Genomic DNA, 25,886 nt, shown 5'->3' with positions numbered 1-25,886 from the left:
AAAACGACATTCATATGAATATTGGCTCATGGACAAACAGTTAAGATAAGACGGTATTTCTTGATTCGTTTTAGGAATTGAAATTTTAAGTGTAATCAAAAATTTATAGTTCTGCTAAGAAATGTTCTCTGCAATTCGGCAAGCAAATGTGTGTCGAAATATAGTCAATATTGTATCACTGAACCAACTGAACCAACTGAACGTTCCTATCAAGCAATAATACTGATCTTGATCAGTTATAAATTATTAAGATCAAATCCAAATTGATCAAAATGTTGTGCTACTTAGTCTAAAGAACTTTGTCGAATATTCCAAACCTCTAGCATGCATACCCAGAGCACATGCAAAATCCATGATCTACACAAATATACCTCGTTAGGGATGCATTATTTCTCTAGATGACTAGGATCAGTCGGGCTTGAAAAACCTTAATTTTATAACATTTCCGGTAAAATTTGACACGGTTCTAATGCCACTTCATTGTGCAAAAAAATTGTATTGGTTCCAATGCCCTAGGGGAAATTTGAACACCACTATTTTTTTAACCGTACTTAACTATGGAATATGGACATGAGATACGTGAAAGAATTTGAATATTGAGAATCGGTTGAGCCGTTGCTGAGATATAGCTGATTGAAATTTAAGGTACAACTGAACTCAACGCGGGGCTCCTAGTGTTAATGAGTAAATTAATTTTTTGCAATTTTTCATCGTAATAGGCTATTTATCATCACGTCAATCTGTCATGAAACGGCCTACTTTCCTGCACTGAAGTAGGGTAAAAGCACTATATTTCGACCCATGAAACCAGCATATGAGTGGAAAACTCCCAAAAACCCTGCAAAAAAGCATCAACTAATATTCAAATTTGGCAGTCGAATAGAAAAACATATTATTTGTTCATGTATAACTTCTATTAGATGATATTTCATTGCATTTTTTTGTATTTTTATAGATTAATGACTTTATCTTTTTGTGCTAGTTTTCGACCCACTGTTTTATTTTTCGACCCATGCATGTGCTAATTTTCGACCTGTACCAGATTGAAACAATATAGCGGGTATATTGTATGAAAAAAACTTGAAACTGTTGAATATTCTTCGATGATTTTTTTTTTAGAATTACATTCCAGTGGAAACAGTGTATGCTTCCCATTTCCGTAACGAACTTTATGATAAGCAGTTCAACCAGGTCCGTCACACTCGGGCTCAGATTGGGTACACCTTCTAGTACTGCATTTCGTCCCTCGGTAGTGCAAAAGGTACCCAAGTTTGACAGATCGCAGTACTTTTTCACGGCAGTCTAGATTACCTTATGAGCCATAAAATTTTGGGCAACTGCAAGGGACATGGAGGTCTTTAATTTGTCTTTGGTTCAACAGTTATTATCTGATAGATCTATGGAATGCTCCTGAATACCATAAATACTGGTTTTGTATCCCTGTCACATCCTTTGAAGATATTGAATGTAAAACGTTTTGTCAATAGTCTAATAGTTTATTATAGTAAAAACTCAAATTCTTCTCTTAGCTCTCGACTTTGACTGCTTTTTTGGGCTTTGACTTTTATTTAATGGGTCATTTCGGTACATTGTTTTCTTTTTTTTTCACTACAAATTTTGTTCGAATCGTTTTGCTTCAGCGTGGTCTTGTTTCTTCATTTCGGATTCTCTCTTCAACTCCTTTCTAAGAATATTGCGATATTATTTATCTTGCTCTGTCAATTCACCTGGATGGTTGTCTTTAAAATAGTTTTGCCTTTCAGTAGTATCAAGAAACCCTTCAACATGCTCCAACATTGAGTCACGTTTCACTAGCCATCCCCGTCGCTGACTGCCGAATATCAACTCTTCAAATTCGGTCTCCTCCTCCATTGTGGTCGGTCCAGGACGAATAACGGACTGATAGATATTTCTTCGCCAATCTTGAATTGAATATGTATATGAAATTTCGGAATTCCATAATCGAGTTCTTGTTGACTACCTTAGATGCTATTTACTGGATGTCGGCTTCTGCGTAGACTTGTCTGTACTTTTCTGGGCGCTATAATATGTTAATCCATATGATTTCGATAAAATTGAAGCAAGATCAGTATTTTTCTTACTGTTTTGGTTAAAAACCGTTGAAGCAGGAAATTCAACTCCACGAAAGAACAACCACCACTATGAACGATGTTTACTTTTGATGAAGGGTCGAAAACTAAAACACATCACCTGCTGAAATCATGACATGCTTTTTCGACCGGTCGAAAATTGAAACTTGGTGTTTTAATTTTCGAACAATTTCAAACGCGTAATAAAATTTATTTTCGCTTATGGATGCACAAAATTAATTACAATTTGCTTAAATTTTATCAGGTTTTACCAAACTTTATCGATTAGGCATCACTTTGATCAGTTTTTATACTGATTTGAGCCTCTTCAATATGTGACGAATTTTCATCAATGGAAGAAAAAGGACTGAATCAGACACAAGAAAATCAGGATTTATCAATTAAGGATTAAAACTCCGTTATATAGATACAATTTTTATTGGATCATGATAGATATAACAGCAATGACATATTCTAGTGATTTATAAATGTTTGAAAATCTCAAATAGTAGTTAAAATAACGTTTGTTTTATCAATGGGTCGAAAATTAGCACTGGGTCGAAAATTAGATCCCTTACCCTATGCAGTACGGGACTATTCATTACGTAACTGAAACCAGTGCTGTAATGATTCATTTCGCAACGCTTCCTAATTACGCAACTGTTTTAAGTTACGTAATGAATCATAACACAACCATTTTTCAGAAATTATGAAATAATGGTGAACGCATTCCGCTATAATTTGTGTTACCCTCAAGTGGTGTTCTATGAAATTGCAAAAAATGTTGTACGTAACTCGTTGCAGAACTCGATTTTCACAGCACTCTATGTTGCCGGCTGCTTGGGCACGTCAGGAGTTAATCATCAATATTAACCTCCTTTTCCCGAGCAGCCTAGATAGCCGCGTAGTGTCGGTAGCGGTTGTTTCAACTGGCTAAGAATTAACACTACGGACTGCCTGTTCCAGTGGTAAAATTCCACCTCACAGGTGACCCCTAATTTATGGTGTGATGCGTACCGTGCCTAGGAATGAATGGTTAGGGGGGTCTAAATAAAACCTAACCGCAAACGGAGCCTGTGGGGTACCAGGGCGCCCTCCACAGTATTGAGTCCTTCCTGTGCTACCCGGAGCAATGGTGCAGGTGACCTTGTGTTTCTCCGAGATAATCGGCTGCCCTTCTTCAGTCTATCCTGAGGCTTAATAAGGGTGGGATTATGAATATGTTGACATTTAATTTAAATTATCACCTATATGGATTCGCATTATGCGTTTTACACAGTGTATTCTGTGGTCTTTCGCCTTTGGCGACTTTAAATAGATACCGATCTGGTTTTTTCGTTGCTGGTCTTTTTCGTGCTGAGATTGCAAAAAGCTTAATCCTGCCTAGTTTGGGTAGTGGCTACGGTTAGGTTAGCTCAGATCAATCTTCAGCATAAAAGAACAGCAACGATCAATCTTTGCAGACTCATGCAAAATGGTGCAGCCCAAGTGGCGCTAGTTCAAGAACCCTACTTTCGTAGAGGGAACTTCTATCTAGGTAACCTAGTGGACCCAGTTTTTGCTACTTTCAGCAAACTTGAAATTGCAAACTCGCGCTCCATGCCCCGCGCATGCGTGCTCGTTAATAAAGCAATCGTTGCTACACTCATTTCTGAGTTAACTACCAGAGATGTATGTGCTGTCACAATCGATGTTTCTGTTGGTGACCTCAACAGGAAATACGTCTATTGTTCGGTATATTTACCACATGATCAACCATCCCCAACGGATGACTTCAAACGAGTTGTCGTACACTGCGTAATAAAAGGCCTTCCGCTGATTGTGGGCAGTGATGCCAATGCTCATCACATCATCTGGGGCAGCTCAGATATCAATTTGAGAGGCTCCAGTCTGATGGAATACTTAAGTAGTACAGATCTTGGATTACTTAACATAGGCAATCGCCCAACCTTCATGGTTTCTAATAGAGAAGAAGTGTTAGACATAACGCTCTGCTCGAATAGAATCAGTCACGAGTTGACGAATTGGCATGTATCAGATGAGGAATCATTATCTGATCATCGCTACATCTTCTTTGAACATTCAAATGTAACTTCGCAGACTTTGCGTTTTAGGAATCCCCGGTCAACAAACTGGGAACTCTATATTGAATTGGTTGCGACCAAATTTCATGGATATTCTCCGTCCATTGAAAATCCAAGTGATCTGGATGATGCAGTTGATACTACAACATCCTACATTATGGAAGCTTTTGAAGAAGCATGTCCTCTGCGGTCTGTAAAGACTACAAGAGGGACCCCATGGTGGAATTCCGATTTGAATAGACTCAGGAAACAATGTAGAAGGAGTTGGAACAGACGCCGTTCAGCTGGATCAGAGTCGTTCAAGTCGGCTCGCAAGGCTTACAAGAAGGCTCTTCGTTTTGCTGAACGATCCGGCTGGAAAAACCTTTGTACAAATGTTTCCAGTTTGAGTGAAGTCAGTCGGCTGAACAAAATCCTTGCAAAATCTAAGGATTTCCAAGTGAACGAAATTCGCTTACCTAATGGTGACTTTACTTCTTCCGATGAAGAAGTTTTAGAATGTTTATTCAATGCACACTTCCCCGGATGTGTGGACATAGCATGTACGGATGAACCAAATGTCTTTTCATGTAGTTACGGGTCTCTGGCCTCGGCTCGCAGTATCGTAACTACTGAATCGATTCAATGGGCACTTAATAGTTTTGCTCCTTTCAAATCTCCAGGAGCGGATGGGATTTATCCTGTTCTGCTCCAAAAGGGATTTGAGTTTATCAAACATGTTTTGAAAAAGCTACTTGTAAGCAGTTTTGCTACCGGGTACATTCCCAGATCCTGGCGTGATATTACTGTAAAGTTTATCCCGAAAGGAGGACGTGCGTCGTATGAAGAAGCGAAGAGTTTTAGACCAATCAGTCTGACCTCTTTTCTTCTGAAATGTCTGGAACGCATTATCGATCATCACATCCGTGATGTTTATTTGGCAAACATGCCTCTTCATGTGAATCAACATGCTTACCAATCTGGAAAGTCCACTGTGACTCTTTTACACAAAGTTGTATACGATATCGAGAAAGCATTCGCTCAGAAGCAATCCTGCTTGGGTGTTTTCTTGGATATTGAGGGTGCCTTTGATAACGTGTCTTTCGATGCCATATTGGAAGCCGCACGAAACCATGGGCTACCTACAATGATTACCAATTGGATTCATCAAATGCTCAAAAACCGACATCTCTTCTCGACATTGCGTCAAGCAGCGATTCGAAAATTGAGTGTTTGCGGATGCCCCCAAAGGGGAGTCTTATCACCACTTTTGTGGAATCTCGTAGCAGATACGCTATTGAGGCAACTCAATAATTGCGGTTTTCCAACTTATGGATTTGCCGACGACTATCTAGCTTTGATAGTTTGTTTGTGCATAAGCACCCTATTCGACCTGATGCAAAGTGCTCTTCAGGTAGTTGAGAGTTGGTGTCGCCAATATGGCCTTTCGGTTAATCCGAATAAAACATCTATTGTTCTTTTTACGGAAAGACGAAACCGCGATGGAATTCGACCTTTACGTCTTTTTGGCACTGAGATTAATGTGACTGATCAAGTAAAGTATGTAGGAGTCATTCTAGATTCCAAACTTTCATGGACAGCTCACATTGATTTCAGAGTCAAAAAAGCTTGCATGGCCTTCGGTCAATGCCGGCGAACCTTTGGTAAAACTTGGGGCCTCAAACCCAAATATATCAAATGGATTTACACAACAGTTGTTCGACCAATATTGGCATATGGATGTCTTGTGTGGTGGCAAAAGGGTGAAGTGAGAATAATCCAGTCAAAATTGGGTCATCTCCAAAGGATGTGCTTGATGGCGATGTCTGGTGCGTTCTCTACAACTCCTACAGCAGCGCTCGAGGCCCTTTTCGACGTTGCGCCACTACACATACATCTTAAACAAGAAGCACTTTCTTGCTCTTACCGTTTATGGGTACTGGATCTACTGGAGAAAAATCCAGTAAATCGTAGATCTACACACACTTCGTTGTTTCCACTTTTGGTGAATTGGGACAAAATTGTCCTTGCTCCAAGTGATCTCACAATTGCTTGTCACTTTCCTTACAGGACATTTATCACACAATTCCCTTCACGGGAAGAGTGGACGTCTGGCTATTTGGAAAGAAGTATATCAAACAATATAGTATGTTACACTGATGGCTCCCTTCTTGAAGGTAGAGCTGGTGCAGGAGTATATTCTCGTGAGCTAAGGCTGAATCAGTTTTACTCACTTGGTAGAAACTGCACCGTTTTTCAGGCGGAAATATTTGCTCTTTTGTGTGGAGTGCAATCAGCACTTCAACAGCGCGTAATGGGTAAAGTCATATACTTCTGTTCAGATAGTCAGGCTGCTATAAAAGCTCTTGCTTCGGCCAACTCAAGGTCGAAGCTTGTTATCGCATATCGAACTCAAATTGAGGAACTGAATTCAGTCAACTCTGTAAACCTTGTATGGGTACCTGGCCATTCTTCCATCGCTGGAAATGAATTGGCTGATGAGCTAGCTCGCGATGGAGCATCGCATGACTTCATTGGCCCTGAGCCGGCTATTCCAATTTCGAAGTGCTGGGTGAAGCTTCTGACTCATTTGTGTGTGATAGTTGTGACTCCGATTATGGAACTTCGTATCACCTGATATGTAACTGTCCAGTTTTTTCGCAAATGCGATTCCAATTACTTGGTAAACACTTATTAAGTGAAACTGAATTCAGAAGCCTGAATCTTCAGGACATTCTGTTATTCTTAACCCGCTGTGGTAATGAGCTATAGGCTCTCTTTACGCTCATGTGTTTTGCAGTGCCCTGCTGTTCGAACCCATTGTGGTATGGAGCTATATGCTCTCAATTCGCTTATGCGATTTTCCCTCTTCAAGGGACCCCACTCCTATTTCCTCCCATCTTTCCCTTCCCTTTCCTCTCCCATCGGGTAGATGATGAAATAGGCTCAAATATGGTGATGGCACAAATCTCTCAACTGGTGGGGAACGTGCCTTTGGAGCCGGCCTTCTGATACCTGATACCTGATACCCTCAAGTGGTGTTCTATGAAATTGCAAAAAATGTTGTACGTAACTCGTTGCAGAACTCGATTTTCACAGCACTCGTCATAATTATCCTACTCGGCAAGAATCGAAGGATAAATTTACAACTCGTGCTGTAAAAATCATCATTCTGCAACTTGTTCCGTAAACTACTATTGAAACTCATGCGGATATGATTACCAAACAGCTAAATACATGTGTCTATTTAGATGAGAGTATAATGCCTCTCTGTAGAAACCTTGTCGTCACTAGAATACAAACGACATAATTTGGTTCCGGGTCATTTGGCCGAATGCCGTTTGGCCGAACGCCATTTGGCCGAAAGGGTCATTTGGCCGAATGCCATTTTACCGAATGCCGTTTGGCCGAATTTGAAAAAATAGTGAACTACAATTACCATGAATTTTGTAATTAATTTCAAAGCTGAATTTCAAAGAACAGTTTAGAGGAACGTCCTAGATGTAAGCAATTATTCATTTCTTTGCTAGCGGAAATAGCTGCCAGCATAGATTTTCGCATTGCATTTGTGGTCAGTCAGCTTTTGACAGTTACTAAAATGGTTTACGACTTTTTCGTCCTTCTGTAGCATTAGTTTGCTTCAATCATTCTGATCGTACTTAGTAAATTAATAAATTTTTGGATTCACAAGTTTGGTTTCTTCGCCACAACAGTGAAACAGTGAGCTTATTTGACGTAAGTATTTTCCGACTCATCCGGTTTACTGATATACGCAATCAACGGCGCAGAGTTCAGTTAACACTTTGTAATAATTATCTTGGTGGAGAATGACATCACATCATCCCTTGTGTTAAAAATTATATGTTAAAAAAAAAAAACTCTACTTAGACTGAATTCCAATAACTATGAAAAATATTCAAATATGAAAGAACCGCATATGATCAAAAGAAGGAAAAATCTCTTATAAAGTTTAAGCAAGTGTAATATTTGCGTTATATCAGTATAACTATAAAGAACTGCCGATGATTTAAAGAAGGTAAAATTCCCTTTGAAAATAAAAGCTAAATTATTGCCAAAAATAATGAAACCAGAACAAATCGAAAGGAAAGCATATGTTTGAAAGAAGGAAAAATTTCTGATGAAAATATTAAAAAAAAACTTCAAACCCTAGCACACCGTTGGTAATCTACAGCTTAGATTCTTGACGCGAGCTCACAACTTCGTCCGGAATGAACGGATCGTATTGATTATGCTTTTGGAGCTCTTATATATCGACAAACATGACATCCCGCCTCATCGTAAAGATCAACAAATTAATTAGTTGATCAGCTATTGGGCCACACTTATGAATGCTACACATCAGTGTTGAAAAAATAGATATTTTGTTCGTTATTCGGCCAAACGGCATTCGGCCAAATGACCCGTTCAGCCAAATGGCATTCGGCCAAACGGCGTTCGGCCAAACGGCCTTCGGCCAAACGGCGTTCGGCCAGATGGCCGGACACCACATAATTTCACTCATAATTTATCCTGTAAGGCGCGATGAGTTAATCAATCTAAAAACTTATGCGGATTGTATTATCGAACAGCTCAACATATGAATTACTATAGAATAGACAAACCTTTCGTGTTCAGTCCTCTAACTGCTCGTAATAATAGTCTATGGAAAAGTGAACAAACACTACTCATGTGAAATCTTCCCAGCTACAACTTTGCCGAAGACCACATTTTGATAAAACGTAAGGATAATTTGTTATTGATGATAACATAGTCTCTCTACTAAACCATGCTGAGATGATCATTCAATTACTTTCAGAGCAACACTGCTTTTTTGCTGTAGCCTGGATTACTTTGATCTATTCTACCCGTCAGGAACACCACTGACTCTTGCCTGCCCACTAGTTGGTTGAACGTACAAAATGTAAACCCAGTTTATGATTATAAATAGCAATTTATCCTTAAGTACAATCAAAATGTGGTCTTCGGCAAAGTTGTACCTGAAAGGACTTCACATGAGAAGAGTTTGTTCCCTTTTCTATAAAATATTATGATGAAGAGATAGAGGGCTGAACAGAAAAGGTTGGTGTTTTCCATAGTAATCTCCATATAAACTTCAAATGGCTTGTTCACAGTCGTCATTTCAAACTTTGGGAGGCTGCTATTTACCATAATACGAATCGTTTAAGCATAAGGGAGCCAAAATTTCAAATTTTGCATCACTCTAATGGACTTGTTATGGACTTGTTAAGGCAGGCCTGCCCAACCTTTTTGGAAATTTGGATATTTCTGACTGATCCATTTATATCAAACTCTCCGTTACAGATGCAGTTAGGTCAAAAAATTGGTGCGGTTCGTTCACACCATCATTGAACATTAATTCTAGAAATTAATACAAAAATAATAATCATGTGAATCAAGTGTACTGATCGGAGAATTGTTGAAAGTAATGCAAGACGATTTCATAATATTTTCTTAACTTTTAACAACACTTCCTTCAGGTGGCCAAACTGTCCCACTTTTACCTACTGAAATTGATTTTATCGATTTATACAACGTGATAAGATATATTTAATTATTTAAATTTATGTTGTTAAGGTCACAGTTGATATTGAAAATCAACTAAACTTGGCAAAACACATGTAATCTATATAAATCAAAATTGAATGGTGTTTATATGTCACGAAATGGCTTACGAATGGGTCAAAGGATTTGAATGATACTTTCTCCGTTTAGTTCATCAAGCTTTCCGACGTGTTTGTGTGCATAAAAATCCGGTAAAGTAGGAAAAACGAGAGTGAACGGAACTGTCACGGTGTATGGGACGATCCATAGCGTTTTTCAACAGCCTACATTATGGCATGACGAAGTTTGCCGGGACCGCTAGTTTTTATATAAATATTTCTATTTGTACTTTTTTTGTGAAGAATCGAAATGTGTCGAATTAGATACATATTACCCAGTCCAAACATGTTTTACTACACGTTTCCAAACACGAATTAACAAAAGCTGTACAAACATTTCAAGTTATTTGTCACATATATCCATTATGTCCAAAATACTAGTGTCAATGAAATAGTTTTCGATTCATTAGCTTACACTACACGCTCAAAAAAGAGTTCTGGGAAACGTGAACTGTCAAAAACACACCATAAACTACCATCATGTTTACGCATAAACATGATCTAGTTCACGGCGTGTTTTTGCTTGTTGACGAGTTCACGTCTGCTGTTCACGGATACGAGAACGGATTTTTTTTTGTAGTGGCCTTATGTTAAGATATTTTTTCAAATGACAAGGCTATTAGACCTTGGACAAGATATTGTTTCATGCGGTCTTCCGGAATGACTGAATCCTAATCCCTAATCCCTAAAATTAGTTTAGTATACAATATTTTCTAATGTTTACTAAGCTTTTTATTGCTTAATCAATATATCTGAAAAGGTTCTTGGCTGCTTTATTGACATAACAATAACAAAGTGCGTTCCGACAAACTTGGAATTTGATAAGTGATCTATTGCGTGATTGCCTGTTGTCTTATCACCAACACTATCTCTGGCAGGTGAGAATTCTCAGGTTTTGAGAATGCGTTTACTTTAATTTACAGAAAGTATTTTGTGAAATATTCAATGGGGTATTTTGAATCATTTTCACCTATGCCATCAATACAACCAAGGTAGAATGTGATTGGCAAAGTGCACACATTGTCAAAAATAGTACTCTTTGCTCTTTGCTTTATCAAGGCTGTGTTGATGGAGCATACTTTGTCGCGCTGGAAAATGATGACACGCAAAATAAACACACATTTTTCGGATTGTGGAACAGAAAGAAAAAGGGTGAAACAAAATTTGCATGTGAAAGCAACGGTATTTATAGGCATGATCAAACCACGTAGATTTGTACATTGTCATATTGTGGTTTTTTAATTTTCTTCAAGGGGGAACCATTGTAAAAAATATAGAATATTTTTAGAACCGCAATTACCTCATGGCAAACTTCCATATAGTCTGGATCGTGCATAATATCCTTAATCATGTCCTTCAGCATTGTGTATCGCGGAAAAATTGGGTAAATTTTAGAATTGCCATACTCTGACTGCAATTAGAAGTTTAGAAAGTAAGAATTATTTCAGTGACTTTGTATTTTTTCTAGTAAGATTAGATCTAATTTACCTTCAACTCCCGGATGAGGTTTCTCAGACCGGTATACTTTTTCAGTAAGCGGTACAAATCATTAATCATTTGGGTGTTCTCCTGCTCGATCTGTGCGGTCGTCATCACTAAAAGAGTCAAAAGATGTAAATGATACAGATAGCTTCATCGTGATCAAATGGCAAAATAATTTCATGCATGCATAAGCGATTTAACGATTCAACTCACTTTCCAGACGCTCCATCCGTTCTCGTTTTTCCGCCGCTTCTTCTGCTAGCTTGGCGGACGTTTTGACACTTTCTCCTGACTTTTGCGACTTTTCCATGATGCTGCACGCTCGTAACACAAAGGCGGGGACTGTTTCGAGCTTTTCCTGTTTGGGTATTTCCACTAGCGTCCAGTATTGGGTTTCTAAGCGAATAACGTCCTGTAAAACGTTGCGAGATGACAAAAGATGATGTCATGTTACCATGAAATCGAACATCATTGATCAATGGAAAAATACGCAAATGAAATCCAATTCAATGGACATAGTGCCAGAAAAAAGTAAATTAATATAGGTACACTCCCGTGCAAAAATATGGTTTCATGCTCTAAAACCATACATACGTCAGCAGACAAAATGAACTGTTTTCAGTGTAACTTTTAAACAACAGTTTTCGGCAAACTTGTAGCTGATGAATGTATCTCACAGTATCACTGTAGCTCTAATCCCCAAGAGCACATAGGCAAAAACTATGACCAATTGAATGATTTGCTTACTTTGCCCATAGTAATTCCCATATAAACTTTGAAGGGCTTGTGCAGTCTCAATTTTCATCTGAATGAGCTCAAATTTTGGGAGGACACTAAAAATTAGATCCTGATTCAAATGAGCGGTGTGGAGCAAAAACGAACCACTCTAATATATAGTTTTTCAATCCCTGAAAAGTTGAGAAGTATCCGATTCAAAATGAATTTCTGGTGATCACTTGTGTCTCATTTTTTCCAAGTCCAGTCTTTATAACATTCAAGTTTTAGCACCTGTGAGAGCTTATGAATGCTGATGACACTTCTGACAGAATACGACTATTGGGCAAATCATGTATTTTGGACAAGCTAAGGATAAGTATGGAAACGGCGATCGATTTACTGTAGAAGATAGCAATATATTATTACGTAATGTTACTTATATGCTTAATGTCTCATTGTTCATTGATTTTCTGAAGAGAAATAATCTTATAAAGTGCAACATTAGCTACCAAAATAAAATTTTCAAGCGGCCTGTCCATTATACATTTCGGACACCCTTTTGAAATGTAAATCCTCTTGCATTCGTAGAATTGATGTTCTGTTCACTAAGTGCGCATCGTATCTTCGTGATGTGCGTACACGAATTCTCTCTGCTCTTGGAAGTTTTTTAAAAACTACCTAAAGCAATAAAACAGTACTTTTCAGTGCTAAAAACAGTACTTTTTAGTGCTAAAATTAAAAACGGTACTTTTAAGTGCTACTAAAACAGTACTTTTCAGTACTATTTTTTCTACAATTGATTCCTTTACGATCCTTGTTTGGACCCGTGCCTTCGAATTTTCGTTAGACCCTTTGGCGAAAGCTGGCGGTGGTAATCTTTCTTGGACACCGTCTTGAGAAAAATCCTCTTAAGAGGTCTCGTCTTCTTTATTCACTGTTTAGTAAATCCCACTTTTTTGGAAGGAAGCTGTGAATTCAGAGATTCATCCTTCCTTTTGTTTGTAGTTTGCAACCATGTTTATGGTTGCAAACTACAAACAAAAGGAAGGATGAATCTCTGAATTCACAGCTTCCTTCCAAAAAGTGGGATTTAAAACTGTCACTAAACGTGGCAAGAATGGAAGAAAGGACGTTTCTCCGGAATGCGAAGTTTCTTCCAAGGGTGAAATGGATAATGTTGGTAACTGCATCGAAATGAGCAATCAGTTCGATGCTCTAGACAAATTTTCCGAACACCAAATCGAAGCAGTCTCTAGCCCGGACTCTTTGATTCAAGTGAGGAAGCAAAGAGTACCGCCTATCGTGGTCAGTTGTTCCGAATTTGGGGGATTTACTTTACTTGGATTTACTTGGATTTTCCCCAGTCCAAGTAATCATTATGAAAAAGAGAACCCAATCTGGCATTGTTCGGAAAGGGCTTTCTCAAGAATATTATTAAATTCACTTTAACAAAAAAGATCTAAATAATTTTAAAGCTTTAGAAAAAGCTAGCCTTATGTTTGATGTCCGTGTGACATGGGAACATTTCCAGAAACCTGGAGGAAATTACCAGAACCCCACTCAGTGCCGTCGGTGCCAAAAGTGGGCTCATGGTACAACAAATTGTCGCATGGATGCTAAATGCATGATTTGCGGAGGTTTTTCTCATGCTAAGGACGTCTGTTCAGTGAAGGAAGATACCGATAAGTTCATATGCGCAAATTGTGGTGGCAATCATAAGTCAAATTGTTGGGCTTGCCCTTCGCGTAGGCGAGTCGTAGAGGCTCGTGCCAGGCAGATGAAAGATAATATCCATTACGATAACGGTCGTTTTCGGAAATTAACTAGTAGAGTATCGAACAATGCTTATTTTTGAGTTAACGATCGCTTGATTAGGAATCATTCCCATCAGGAAGATTATAATCATGCTCATTCACAAACAAATTTTTAATCCGCCGGGTAGTCGTTCGAATCTTTTAAATTCGAATGTATATACCCAAGAAAAATCCTTTGCCTATATCGTAGTAGGTAATTTGAACTCCTCCCCTATTCGTACTACGAGTACCCATTCTAATTGTTTCAAATCAAATGGAAAAAAAAACCCTGCCGCCACAGGAAACTTCTACTCTACGCCTCTTCGTCTACCGAAAATTATAACGGAAAAACATCAAATGTACCCACTTCAAGTGATATATCTGCCTCTGATTTTAATTTTCTAACTGAACAATTGAATCTAATGATCTAATGAATTTTGTTTATCGTAATGATCGACTTGATGGGGCATGTGGAGGGGGGTTGCAATCATCATTCATAGGAGTCATCACTTCAACTGTTTTCGTCATTTGAAACTGAAGTTTTTGAAACTTTAGGTGTTTCTGTTGAAACACAGCTTGGTTAATATACTTTCATAGCTGCCTATTTGCTTTTTCAATGCTGTGGACAGCAAGTTAATATGCTCCAAACTGACTTGCGAAAATTGACTTGCAATAAGTGAAATTGTTTTATCATTGGTAACTTTAATGCCAAACATCAGTCATGGAATAATTCTCAAATTAATTCCAACGGTAGAATTTTATTTGATGAGTGCTCTTCAGGATATTTCTCAATTCAATACCCTGATAGCCTTACATGTTTTTCCTCTTCTAGAAACCCATCTACGATTGATTTGGTCTCAACCGACTCTAGTCATCTTTGTAGTCAATAAGTTACTCATGCTGATTTTGATTCTGATCATGTTCCTGTTACTTTTCAAACATCCCATGAAGCGATTCTCAATCCTATCAGCTCCACTTTCAATTATTTTCGAGGCGTCTGGAATATATATGAAACATACATTGACTCTAATCTTGATGTCAACATTTCTTTACAAATAAAACTTGATATTTACTATGCTCTTGAAACTTTAACATATATTCTAGGAGCTTGGCAATACCAAAATGAGAAGTAAAAATTGATCCGTTCCAACAAATCTGAAGGCTATTCGACTGGTCTTGCACTTCTAGACATAGAAAAAGCATTCGACAGTGTTTGGTATAAAGGTTTGATCGTAAAATTAAAAAAACTTTAATTTTCCAACATACATTGTTAGAATAAATCAAAGTTATCTGTCAAATCGTACACTTCAGGTTAATTATCAGAACTCCAGATCTGAAAGACTTCCTGTAAGAGCTGGTGTTCCTCAAGGCAGCATTTTGGGACCAATATTATACAATATTTTCACATCTGGCTTACCTAAGTTACCTCAGGGATGTCAAAAATCCTTGTTTGCAGATGACACAGGCCTCTTCGCTAAAGGACTATTGCAAAAAAGTTTGAATATTTTTTCTTATTACTTACAAAATTGGAAGATTTCCCTAATGCTTCCAGAAATCAACAAATAATTTTCCCACATAAACCAAAAGCTTTTTATTTGAAACCTTCAATTAGACATGTTGTCACGATGAGAGGGGTTCCAATAAATTGGTCAGATGAAGTTAAGTATGTAGGGCTAATGCTAGATAAGAATTCAACTTTTGAAAATCACATTGAGGGCATTCAAGCCAAATGTAATAAATATGTATCCACTTATTATTAGAAAATCAAAGCTTTGTCTTAAGAACAAGCTTTTGATATTCAAACAAATTTTCAAGCCAGCCATGTTGTATGTTGTACCATTATGGACTAGCTGTTGTAATACCAGGAAGAAAGCTCTGCAGAGAATTCAAAATAAATTCTGAAAATGATTCTGAAGCTTCCTCCCTGACATAGTACCAATGAGTTACATAGAATATCCTATGTTGAAACATTGGAACAAGTGTCAAATAAAATAATTAATAATTTCAGGCAAAACCCGTTACAATCTTCTATTGCCACGATTAATGCTTTATATAATTAGGTAAAGTTAGGTGCAAATCAACTCACCTGTAAAAAATCTGAACTGCTACGGCAAATGAAATGGAATATGTTGTTAACACAATATTTATTAAATCTTAAATTTGTTTTACCACATTAGGATGATAGTGTTGTCTTATAACACAGAACACCTAGATATAAGAAATGAATGTAATGTTTAAAATGATACTAATAAAGAAATTAAAAAAAAAGTTCTGTTCACTGTCACCGTCTTTCACTGTCAAATAACAGTGAAAGTCCAACTGATCAATTCTACAGATAAAGCGCGCAAATTATTCCGAAAAGTAGTGTAAAATATACTAAAGTTCGTTTAAATTGAGTCATGTACCAAAAATTATTCCACTTGACAGTTTAAGTTAGCTCTAACCCTAGACACAAAACGAACGTATCATTTTTCCCCTGAAGAAGACGCCATACCTGCGTCGAAACGTCGGATTAAATAATAAAACTCGTTTTTAACAAAAAAGAATGCGTTGCCGATATTTCATTAATCATTGAAAATACAGTCGAACTCTCAACAGAAAATTTGTCAAAATTTTCATTATTTTACGGTTGAATGTTATGCTTAATATTACAAATGATAAAAGACAAATAGTATGACTTGGCAAAAATATGTTTTACATCTACGAATATGTTTTGAGCGAGTTATTCGATATTGAACGCCAACGAGATCCATAGCTGTGAGTGATCCTTAACTATGTGGGCTTGGTATATCTTCTCCACACAAACTTCAAGCTCGTTTAGTGCTTTAGAGTTGATGGATACCGCTTCTTAATTTCTGGGAGTCTAAATGATCAAATATGGGGGGTGTAATTCAAGATTTGCGTAGTTTGAACATTACCTGAGCAGGAACTCTTAACTGGCACTGTCTATAGTATACCATATTTTGATATTATAGCATAATTAGATATTGTTCGGAAATCCAGGTAATGGCAACATCGGTTTTTTGTATTATTGAGGTATTAAAAAATGATTCAAACAATCAAAAATACCTCAACGAGGTATTAAGGACTGCTTGAGGTATTGTACTACTATTGAAAAATTTCACAGTTACATGAAAATCCATCATGTTTTATCAAGGTATGAGAATAACTGCGACAATAATTAATTATGTTAAATTATCTGTTATGGAATACTTCAATTTAGTATTCAGCAGCAATCCTCTTCTGCTCGGATATGGATCACCCTACTATTGCCTATTGTTATTAAGCCACTAGTTTAAGAGTATAAAAACATTAGATAATGAAAACTTAATGTCCGTACGAAACGTGTAAATCACTGAGACATATAATGCACATAATTGAAGCGTGGAATATCATGGATATTTATGTACATCAAGAAGGATCCTGTGTGATTACATTATTACATAATTTCAGACTTAAATTTACATGAAGTCATGTTTCCATCGCATAAATGAAGTATGACGTTTAATCTTCATTTTTTTACAGTGTGGTTTCCGCAGCAATGAGATGCATCAAATCGGCTGGCACAAAGTAATCGAACTGTATAACTTATAAGTTACACTCTCCGAATTTGTTCCCCTGAATTAGAACCCCTAAAGCTACTGTAAAAATTTGAACCGAATTCATCAAGGAAGACTCTACGAGCTTAATGTTTGTATGAGAAAAACGATAAATCTTCGTTACAGTTAAATTTTCGATCATAGGTTCGATGCTGTGGTTGATAAATTTCTTATGTTCGTTAATTGAAGATTTCCCAGTCAATAGAGAAGATACCACAATTAAAGTTTAAAATTACATTTACCAGCATTACAGGAACCAGCATTTTAATTTTCCTCGGTTTTCCTTTTTTTGTTTCTAAACGAAAAGACTTCCGGCTGATTGTAATTATCCGGAAGTTTTTTCGTTTAGAAACAATCTCTATCGATTAATGAATTTTTAAATAAAAAAAATGAAATAAATTCGATAAGTTCAGTGCCTCTTATGGGCCAAAAATGTGTTTGAATAGCTTTTCCCATCAATTTTTTCCATACCTAGACTTGATGGATTTCACTCAAACTTTTACTATAGCTTCTGATGTATCAATCGAATTACTTTGATTTGAATTTGTCAATTGAAAAACATATTACTGGGGTGTAGCTTAAGACTTTAACTGTTCTTTTTCTTTATAAAAATCGACCACTAGCGATGGCATCTGCGATATAAAAGTTTTCGTTGTAAAGTATACAATAGTTGTTTGAGTAATCTTTATGTTTCCAAATTATACATCAAAGGAGTATATTGTACACTGCTCACACTATTATGGGTCACTGTATTCCACATGTAATTCAAATGAAAATGACCCATAGTAGTCGGTGACCCATGATAGTGTAACAACTGTATCTTCAATTTTTAACATGAATCTTTCACGCTTTCATTCTTTCATGACCCCATAAAATTCAAAATCAGCCTCCGAATTCACTTTCAGTGTTCTTATTTTCCAACTGTGCTCATAATGTAATACATAATGGCTTCATATTACGAAAGTGTGCTGAACTCAGTTTTCGTTTTTTTATGGTGTCTAGTGTTCTAGTTTGATTTATGAAAGAGATTCGCAGCACAGATTCGTTGCTTGTGGCATAAGCATAATCTAATTAGGTTTTCGCAACAATTACCTTAATCATCAATTTCAGCATCGGGTATCGATTGAAAACGTTCCGTTGGCTTTTGGAGTCACCGTACTTGTTCATCAGGGTAACTAAAGCCTTCTTCGCTGTATCGTATGACTCTTCCAGGCGTATGCGCACAGCTCGCAATCGTTCGTTGGTCTCCAGTAGCTCCTCGCGGCTCATACCGCCTAAAGTTGTAAGAAAAATGAACGATAGCGGAAGAGAAGGAACACGAGGAAAATTGATAGTTAATCATCATCGCCATAGATAGCTGTAGCCGTCATCTATTGAGTACGGTGACGGTTCGTAGATTGTGATGGCTGTTGAGGGAAACATTAAACTTACTTGGCGATCCTTCATCCTTGACATCTTGCACGATCCGCCGTACGCTCTGGGTGAATTTTCCAACCAAATTGGAGGAGGCTGAACCTGTAGAGCATTTTTCCATACCGTAAGCAGTGTAGGCACATTGTTAATAAAATATCCAAAGATGAATAAAGTGAAGTGAACTAGTTTTGCTGATGGTGTCATTAATCAAGTTTGCAATTTCATAGAAGTAGGTGGGTTGTAGGGGAAATTTTTGACAGTAACAATCAATGATAGAACTTTATAGGCGCCAACTAGAATTTGATTGTCACGTAATGTTTTCCTGTGAATTACTATGTCCCAAAAAAAGTAAATAAAGTATAACTCATCAAAAAGCATATAAAATAAACAATGTTGTGTGATTCCTCTCCTCCGCATTATCAAAACTCTAGAACACTTGAGTTCCGAATGATGGGTAGAAGTTTTGAATCTGAAAAATGAAAATTTTTACATAAATGTGCGAACTTTTCATGATTCTTATTCCGGACGCTTCCATGAATTTGTCTCATATTTCGGACACTTTGATTTGAATTCCGGATAGCTCAAGCAAATCATAAATAGAAAACTACAAATGAACTTTAACACTTCATTTTTTGCAAAAAAAATAGAAAAGTAAAATCATTATTTAAAATTGTCTTACTACTAAAGAGACGTCTAAGTTAGTTGATGATTATAAATTTTCATAGATATCTATGGGAAATGATTACTCAAACGAGCCTCGAAAGTGACAACTTTTGAACTGTAAATATTGAAACATTTCATGCGAAAAAGTCCAAAATTTTCAACCTTCCAAATTCATAAAAAATGTTTAAAAACTGTTTCTAAGATAAAATCTCAATTACGATAAAGTTGAATTCACAGGTTTTATTAATATGTATTAGAAAGAAAGTATGACTAACGTTACAAATGCTCCTCGAACTTCGAATTAATTTTTTTTCCCTACGGACGAGTTACAGTTACAAACCTCCAAAATCGATATTTTTTTCACGGCATTTTTCCATTATGAAGCATGAATGTTTTGTAAAATTGTTATCACAGCATCCTACTATGAAATATGTTGGAAGGTTAAATCTCCGTTATACTCATACTCAAGACGCCGACTTGACACCGAAACATCTTGATAAACTTCACTTCATTGCTATTTGCAAAGGATATTTGTAGCAAATCTTATTGTTTCAAAAACGTTGAACGTCAAACAAGGAATGATGCATTTCATTGGAACGACAATGAAACTTTATGAGCCTTGATATTGATATGTAACCTATCTAGAACCAGGTAAGTTACAGGTGCTTTAATTGATGCGCGATTGAAACCATTTTTAAAAAGCATCTCTTTGGAGCGTGCTACTTGGGTAACCTTATGCGACCTAATTCATGATGACAAACTGTACTTGCTTTGAAAAGTTCGAAAAAAATTTAAACAACCTAAATGCTGACAATTTTTTTAGTCCATTTTATCCTTTATCGGTTACCGTGAAATAGGAAAGCAGATTTAATGACATTTTGAGAACAACAAACCTACTAAATATCACTCTCGTCAGTCCAAACGATTCATCGAACCAGACGCCTATCAAACGCTGAGGTTGTTAAACCTCAATAAACACGATCTAAGTACTTATACTGGCTTATTAACAGGCCACTGCCCCAGCAAACGTTACCTTAAAATTATAGGTAAATTGCCAGAAGATATGTGTCGTTTCTGTAAATTAGAAAGCGAAAGCACTGAACATTTGTTGTGCAAGTGTGTTGCACTATACCACAAGCGTTGTAGATATTTAGATAAAGGCTTGCTAGAGCCTAATGAAATTCAGTACTATCATCCAAAACAGGTACTACATTTTATCCGAAACGTAGTACCTGATTGGGATGCACGCCAATAGCTGTGGAGATAGTTACTTCATATAGAAACATATTTCTACAGTACGGCAAAAACAAAGAGGATAACACCACAATAGATCAACTTAATGGTCGCAGTGGTATCATGTCCCCACAGAGGAAAAAAATATCACGATATTCTGATATATCCTTTATAGGTTTTCTGTGGAATAACAGTAAATTCTGATCTACAAACTTTATCGGACACACCATTTATGTTAAGGAATAATTGTTGTAAAGCTATCAATAATGTGACAAAATCAATGAAAAAATATTATGCCTTGATTGGTTTATCTCGATGACACGTTGTAATATAATTTCAATTTCACGAAGCTGATATAAAAGCATTTAATCAGAAAATTGCGATGAGTTACTGGGTTTCTAGAGGACCCATGAGCGCGCATAACTGCTGCAGCCATCGCTCACTTCCGTTCTATAATATTTATAGAGCCATCCTGCCATCCGTTTCGTTTGGATAATTTCATTAGGTCAATTATTTCCTAATTTTATAGACCACTTTGTGCGACACTGACACTCGTTGCAGCAAGGCAACGTCCAAAATGAGCAACCTAGAGCTAAGTTACTGTCTGCACTCCACACGTAGTTCATCTTAAAACGTCGATTGGTCGTAAATCGTTCCGCATCAACTTACTCTCTGGATGTAAGATTTTATCGATTTAATTCTATTGGGCCCGTCGTCATCGTCTGTCGACGGATCAAGCCGGTCGCTACTCACCGTAATGCTTGGGGGAATCTGGAAGAATATAAGAAACATCAGTTTAATAGCCTGTTTGTGGAATGTACTGAGAATATTGACACAGAATCACGAAAACAACCAACGACGAAGAGCGTTCGTTATGGTTTTGCTACTACCAACTAAGGGTACATTTACTACGTGTATTTGATGGGTGGGTGCAAGGATTTAAACTGTATGGTTTGTTGTGTCTGTTTTGGAGTTTGTCTGGGTCAAGAAGTAGCTTTGTGGACACGATAAGTACCATTCGATTGCCGTTTATGGTGTAGGCTTCTGACTGGAAAGTTTAGCTGGAAGGATTCATCATGACCTAGCCATATGGAAGGGGTAAATGAATATTTATACTGCTTTTTTTTATTGAACCTTTCTTAAAGCCTAAGTTTAAATCAAGTAAATGTCAAAACTGGAAAAGCAGTTTTCAGCGTTGGAATCGAAAGATCTTAAAAAATCACATAGTTTTGTTTGCCAAATATAACAGCCGTGTGTTTTTATTTTCATCAATTTGTTGTTTTCTTTTTACGGAGAAAACTGCTCTTTCCGTTTTTGAAATTTACTTGATTGTTACTTGGGTTGTAGGCCTGTATTTATATCACTACCGTCGTACGGGGTGACATTGGTCCATAAGGGTGACTTTTGGCCAAGATTTTTACAGCAAACTAAAACCAGAATAATGAAAACAATGTGGCAAGCTTCAAGAATACGTTATAAATAGCCACTGGATGGTCATGGATTAGTTTTTTGCCTCCCGCGCTAGTCAAGAGATGTATCGAAAAGGGCGGTCAAAGTCACCCCCTAGGACCAATGTCACCCCGCACGGCGGTACATCAGATAAAAAAACTGCACAAAACCCATTTATTTCTGATTAAACTCACTATAAATATGTATTTTACAAACCAACTGGCGTAGCACAGGTATTTTGTTCGTGTTCGATGTTTACACAATAGAGCCCGGCAATATACGGAACTTGCATAGGAAACTGTGACTATGGGATTCCAAAAATCTAATTTCACTGGAAATATGAGGGTTGGTGTCATGCCCTGCAAGCCAAACTGGTTCTAAAACTGTTTTTTTATCAACAATATTCGGCCGCTTCGGCATGACCTACAGCAGTTAAGTAATCGGGTATCACCACTGTCATACCAACCTTTTTTCAGGAGAAAAAACGTCACGTGGTGGAATTGGAGTGCGAGTAGATGGAGGATGCGAGGATCAAAAAAATTTCTATTTCTCGCATAACTTATGATTTTCGACCTAAAAGCCATTGGTAACCATGTGTGTAGCTCGTTGTTTCTGACCAATTGAATGGAGTTACACGTTATTTATCAACGTTATGATGAAGAAAAGATCATTCTCTACCTGCCAGTGGTGTTGGATGCTTATTCATTCATTTGCTCAGAAACTACAAGCTACATATATTGCTACCAATGGCTTTTAGGGTGTTATCCCAGATTATGCGAGTTTTTCAGGTATTAGTATGGGGGCATCTTGTGGGACGAAAGTGATAGGATCAGAAGATGAAAGTAGCGCTTCGTTAAACACCTGAATGGGGCTGATCATACAGGCAATTAAGGTTAAGTCAATGGAAGATATGACTACATCAGAACTGCAGACGACTGGAATGCATCAGCCCCAATTCTGATGGATGATGAGGATGGTATTTAACAACGCAAGAAAAAAATAGTATTTGTATACTCAAGCTGATAGACATAGGGTAACTAAAAATCAAATCCATGACATACCACTTATGAAGCAATCGTGTAGTCAACTGAACCTTGTTGACCCTCACCTACAAATTGTTATCCCAGATCATCTTCTATCTTCTGTCACTTGTACTGAGTAGTGATATTTTATATGAGAGATAAGCGGAAGTAAAATGGAATGATTTGGCAACAGACCAGCAGTGCTGAGTTTGCTCGGCGTCGAGAATAATATTGTAACACGGACATGACTTCGTCAATGTATTTTGTTTCGTTATAGATCTTTTAACTACATTTTCAAACTAATAAACAACAGCAAAAAAAAATCAACAACAAAAAAACAACAATTCAATAATTCACAAAAATTCAAAAAAAGAAAATATTTCATATATTTGCTCTACGCAAATTTTACCTAAAAAATTTCAAGCGGATTACATTACCCCTCAAGAAAAGTTTAAAATATACATCGATTGGCTCACACTTTGACAGAAATGTCAGCCTACGCGAAACTCTCTTATAAAGGATCACTAGTACTGAACATGTTCTCAGGAATTTATCGAACCGACTACTTTAACGATCGATCAACAACGCATCTGATCCTAACCACACGACGTTTAAATACCTCAAGCGCTTGCTTCTGGGTAGATCTGGATGAGCCCCATGATTCGTCTTTCACCCCCACAAACTGGTCTCCTGCACACCGCGAAAGATAGTTCTATGCGCTCGTCATTCGAAGATCCTCTTCCAGAATGGTCTAAAGACCAAAGAGGTCCACTGCTCTTATTAGCGTTTTATATATAGTGCAATTGGTATGGGGGTGAATCTTTCTCGACTTCAGTTACTATTGGATCCGAGTAGGTAAAGATGATGCGCCTTCCTATTTCTCTACTAATGTTATTGTAAGCCGTCAGAAAGGATCAGAGTACACAAATCATCCGGCACGTAGCGTTTGGGAACTTCCATGATTCACTTTGGCATAGGGGGTTGTCTTAAAATTTCAATAAGAAGCGCTTGGGTTGACGTTTTGGTGGACGGCTGGCATTTCTGATCTGATCTGATCACTATCTCGTTGTTAGTAAAATTCATGCACGGTTGTCTATCGTGGCGAGCACAGCGACCGTTGCATTTCAATATCCAGCGCTTATCAACAGAATACAACGTAGGCGACAACCTCAACAATCTGTGGGAGTCTATCCAGTAGAATCATTAACCTAAGAATGCTAATGTCGCTGCTGTTCGTGTTACCAACATCTAGTTTGCCACGAATTGACAGCTTGAGTACCGGGCCTCAAAGTGTCAGATTAATTTTAAAAACAAAAACAACGTCTTAGTATTGAACAAACTATGAAAAACCACAATTTAAGGTAATATTATTAAAATCAGTTATGTTACAACAACGCCACTAGCGTTCTACTACTAATATTTCTATTGTCTATCCACGGTGCGATGAGCACAACAGCGCGAGAGGTGATAGGTACTGCTCAGAGACGACCCAGAAATGGTTGGTTTGATGAGGAGTGCCAGAATGTGACGGATGAGAAAAATGTTTCCAGAAGCCGGATGTTAGTGTCTTGTACCCGGCAGAATAGAGAGCGGTACAAGGAAGCTAGAGCCGAGAAAAGAATTTACCGCAGAAAGAAAAAGCAGTATGAAGAAGATATCACTACTGAAGCGCAAAACAGCATGGAACAAAATTAGGGCAATTCGACAATTGTTGAACGGTCATAATGCTCGCTAATTGTTGAACACGCCATTAGGAATACACGGGCTTTTCAACAATAGGCGACGTTTTTAGCCGTTCAACATTAGGCGAATTACCCTATATGCGGAGATTTTACGAAACTGACGTACGGAGTAAAACAAAGCCGTCTCCCGTCATGTGTAATGACCGTGAAGGTAACTTGCTGACACCCAAAATCTTGGTGGCTGCCAGATGGAAAAAACACTTCGAGCAATTGTTGAACGGAGAGAACACGAGTGCGTCTGAGAACAGATACTCTGGCCCCGGGCCCCCCACATTTGGACACCCGGCCCTGAGTACCAGGCTGAACAGATAGCGGTACAAGGAAGCATGGCCAGCCGAAACACGAATCTATCGAAAAAAGAGTATGATAAGAATGTGATAGCCGAGGCGCAAAACTGTATGGAATTGAACGATATGCGACGATTCTATGAAACTGTCAATGGCGTGCGGAGAAAGTCAGCGCCGGCTCCCGTCATGTGTAACGACCGTGAAGGAAATTTGCTGAGAGATAAAACGATGGTGGCAGCCAGTTGGTGAGCGCACTTCGAAACGTTACTGAATGGATGGAACGATATACCATCGGAGAACAGAATAAACATCGACAACGATGTGGAGTCTCCATCACTAGATAAGGTTAAGAAGGCGATTAAGGAGCTGAAGAACAACAAGGTTGTTGGGAAGGATGAGCTCTCGGCCGAACTTCTCAATTCACCATTTACTTCTAAGGATATGGGAGGTAGAAGAATTGCCTGCTAGCTGGATGGATGGCCTCATTTGCCTTCTCTTCAAAAGATGACATAGATTTTAGTGCGCCAATTACCGAGGAATAACACTCCTCAATTCGGCGTACAAAATAATTGCACGTATTCTGTTACCCACGAGGTAAAAAGGCGTATTGCAGCTGCGAAAAGGGCCTTTTTCGGACTTCGTAATCAGCTAA

General features: G+C 37.7%; 1 protein-coding gene across 7 annotated transcripts in view; it reads right to left on the bottom strand.

Moving 5' to 3' along the window:
* LOC5579261 overlaps positions 1-25,886 on the bottom strand; it is a 241,587-nt gene that overhangs the window by 9,518 nt on the left and 206,183 nt on the right. For all 7 annotated transcript variants that reach the window (XM_021852774.1, XM_021852778.1, XM_021852747.1 and 4 more), the window contains 6 exons: positions 21,488-21,505; positions 18,857-18,940; positions 18,518-18,699; positions 11,530-11,728; positions 11,323-11,429; positions 11,135-11,245 (listed from right to left, as the gene is read on the bottom strand). In XM_021852774.1, coding sequence (XP_021708466.1) covers positions 11,135-11,245; positions 11,323-11,429; positions 11,530-11,728; positions 18,518-18,699; positions 18,857-18,940; positions 21,488-21,505 — 701 coding nt within the window. The remainder of the gene's footprint in view (positions 1-11,134; positions 11,246-11,322; positions 11,430-11,529; positions 11,729-18,517; positions 18,700-18,856; positions 18,941-21,487; positions 21,506-25,886) is intronic.

Source organism: Aedes aegypti, chromosome 1, assembly GCF_002204515.2.
Source record: "Aedes aegypti strain LVP_AGWG chromosome 1, AaegL5.0 Primary Assembly, whole genome shotgun sequence".
In the NCBI taxonomy this organism is placed as follows: domain Eukaryota; kingdom Metazoa; phylum Arthropoda; class Insecta; order Diptera; family Culicidae; genus Aedes; species Aedes aegypti.
Note: the sequence above shows the minus strand (reverse complement) of the source record. Positions and strands in the feature narration are given on the sequence as shown.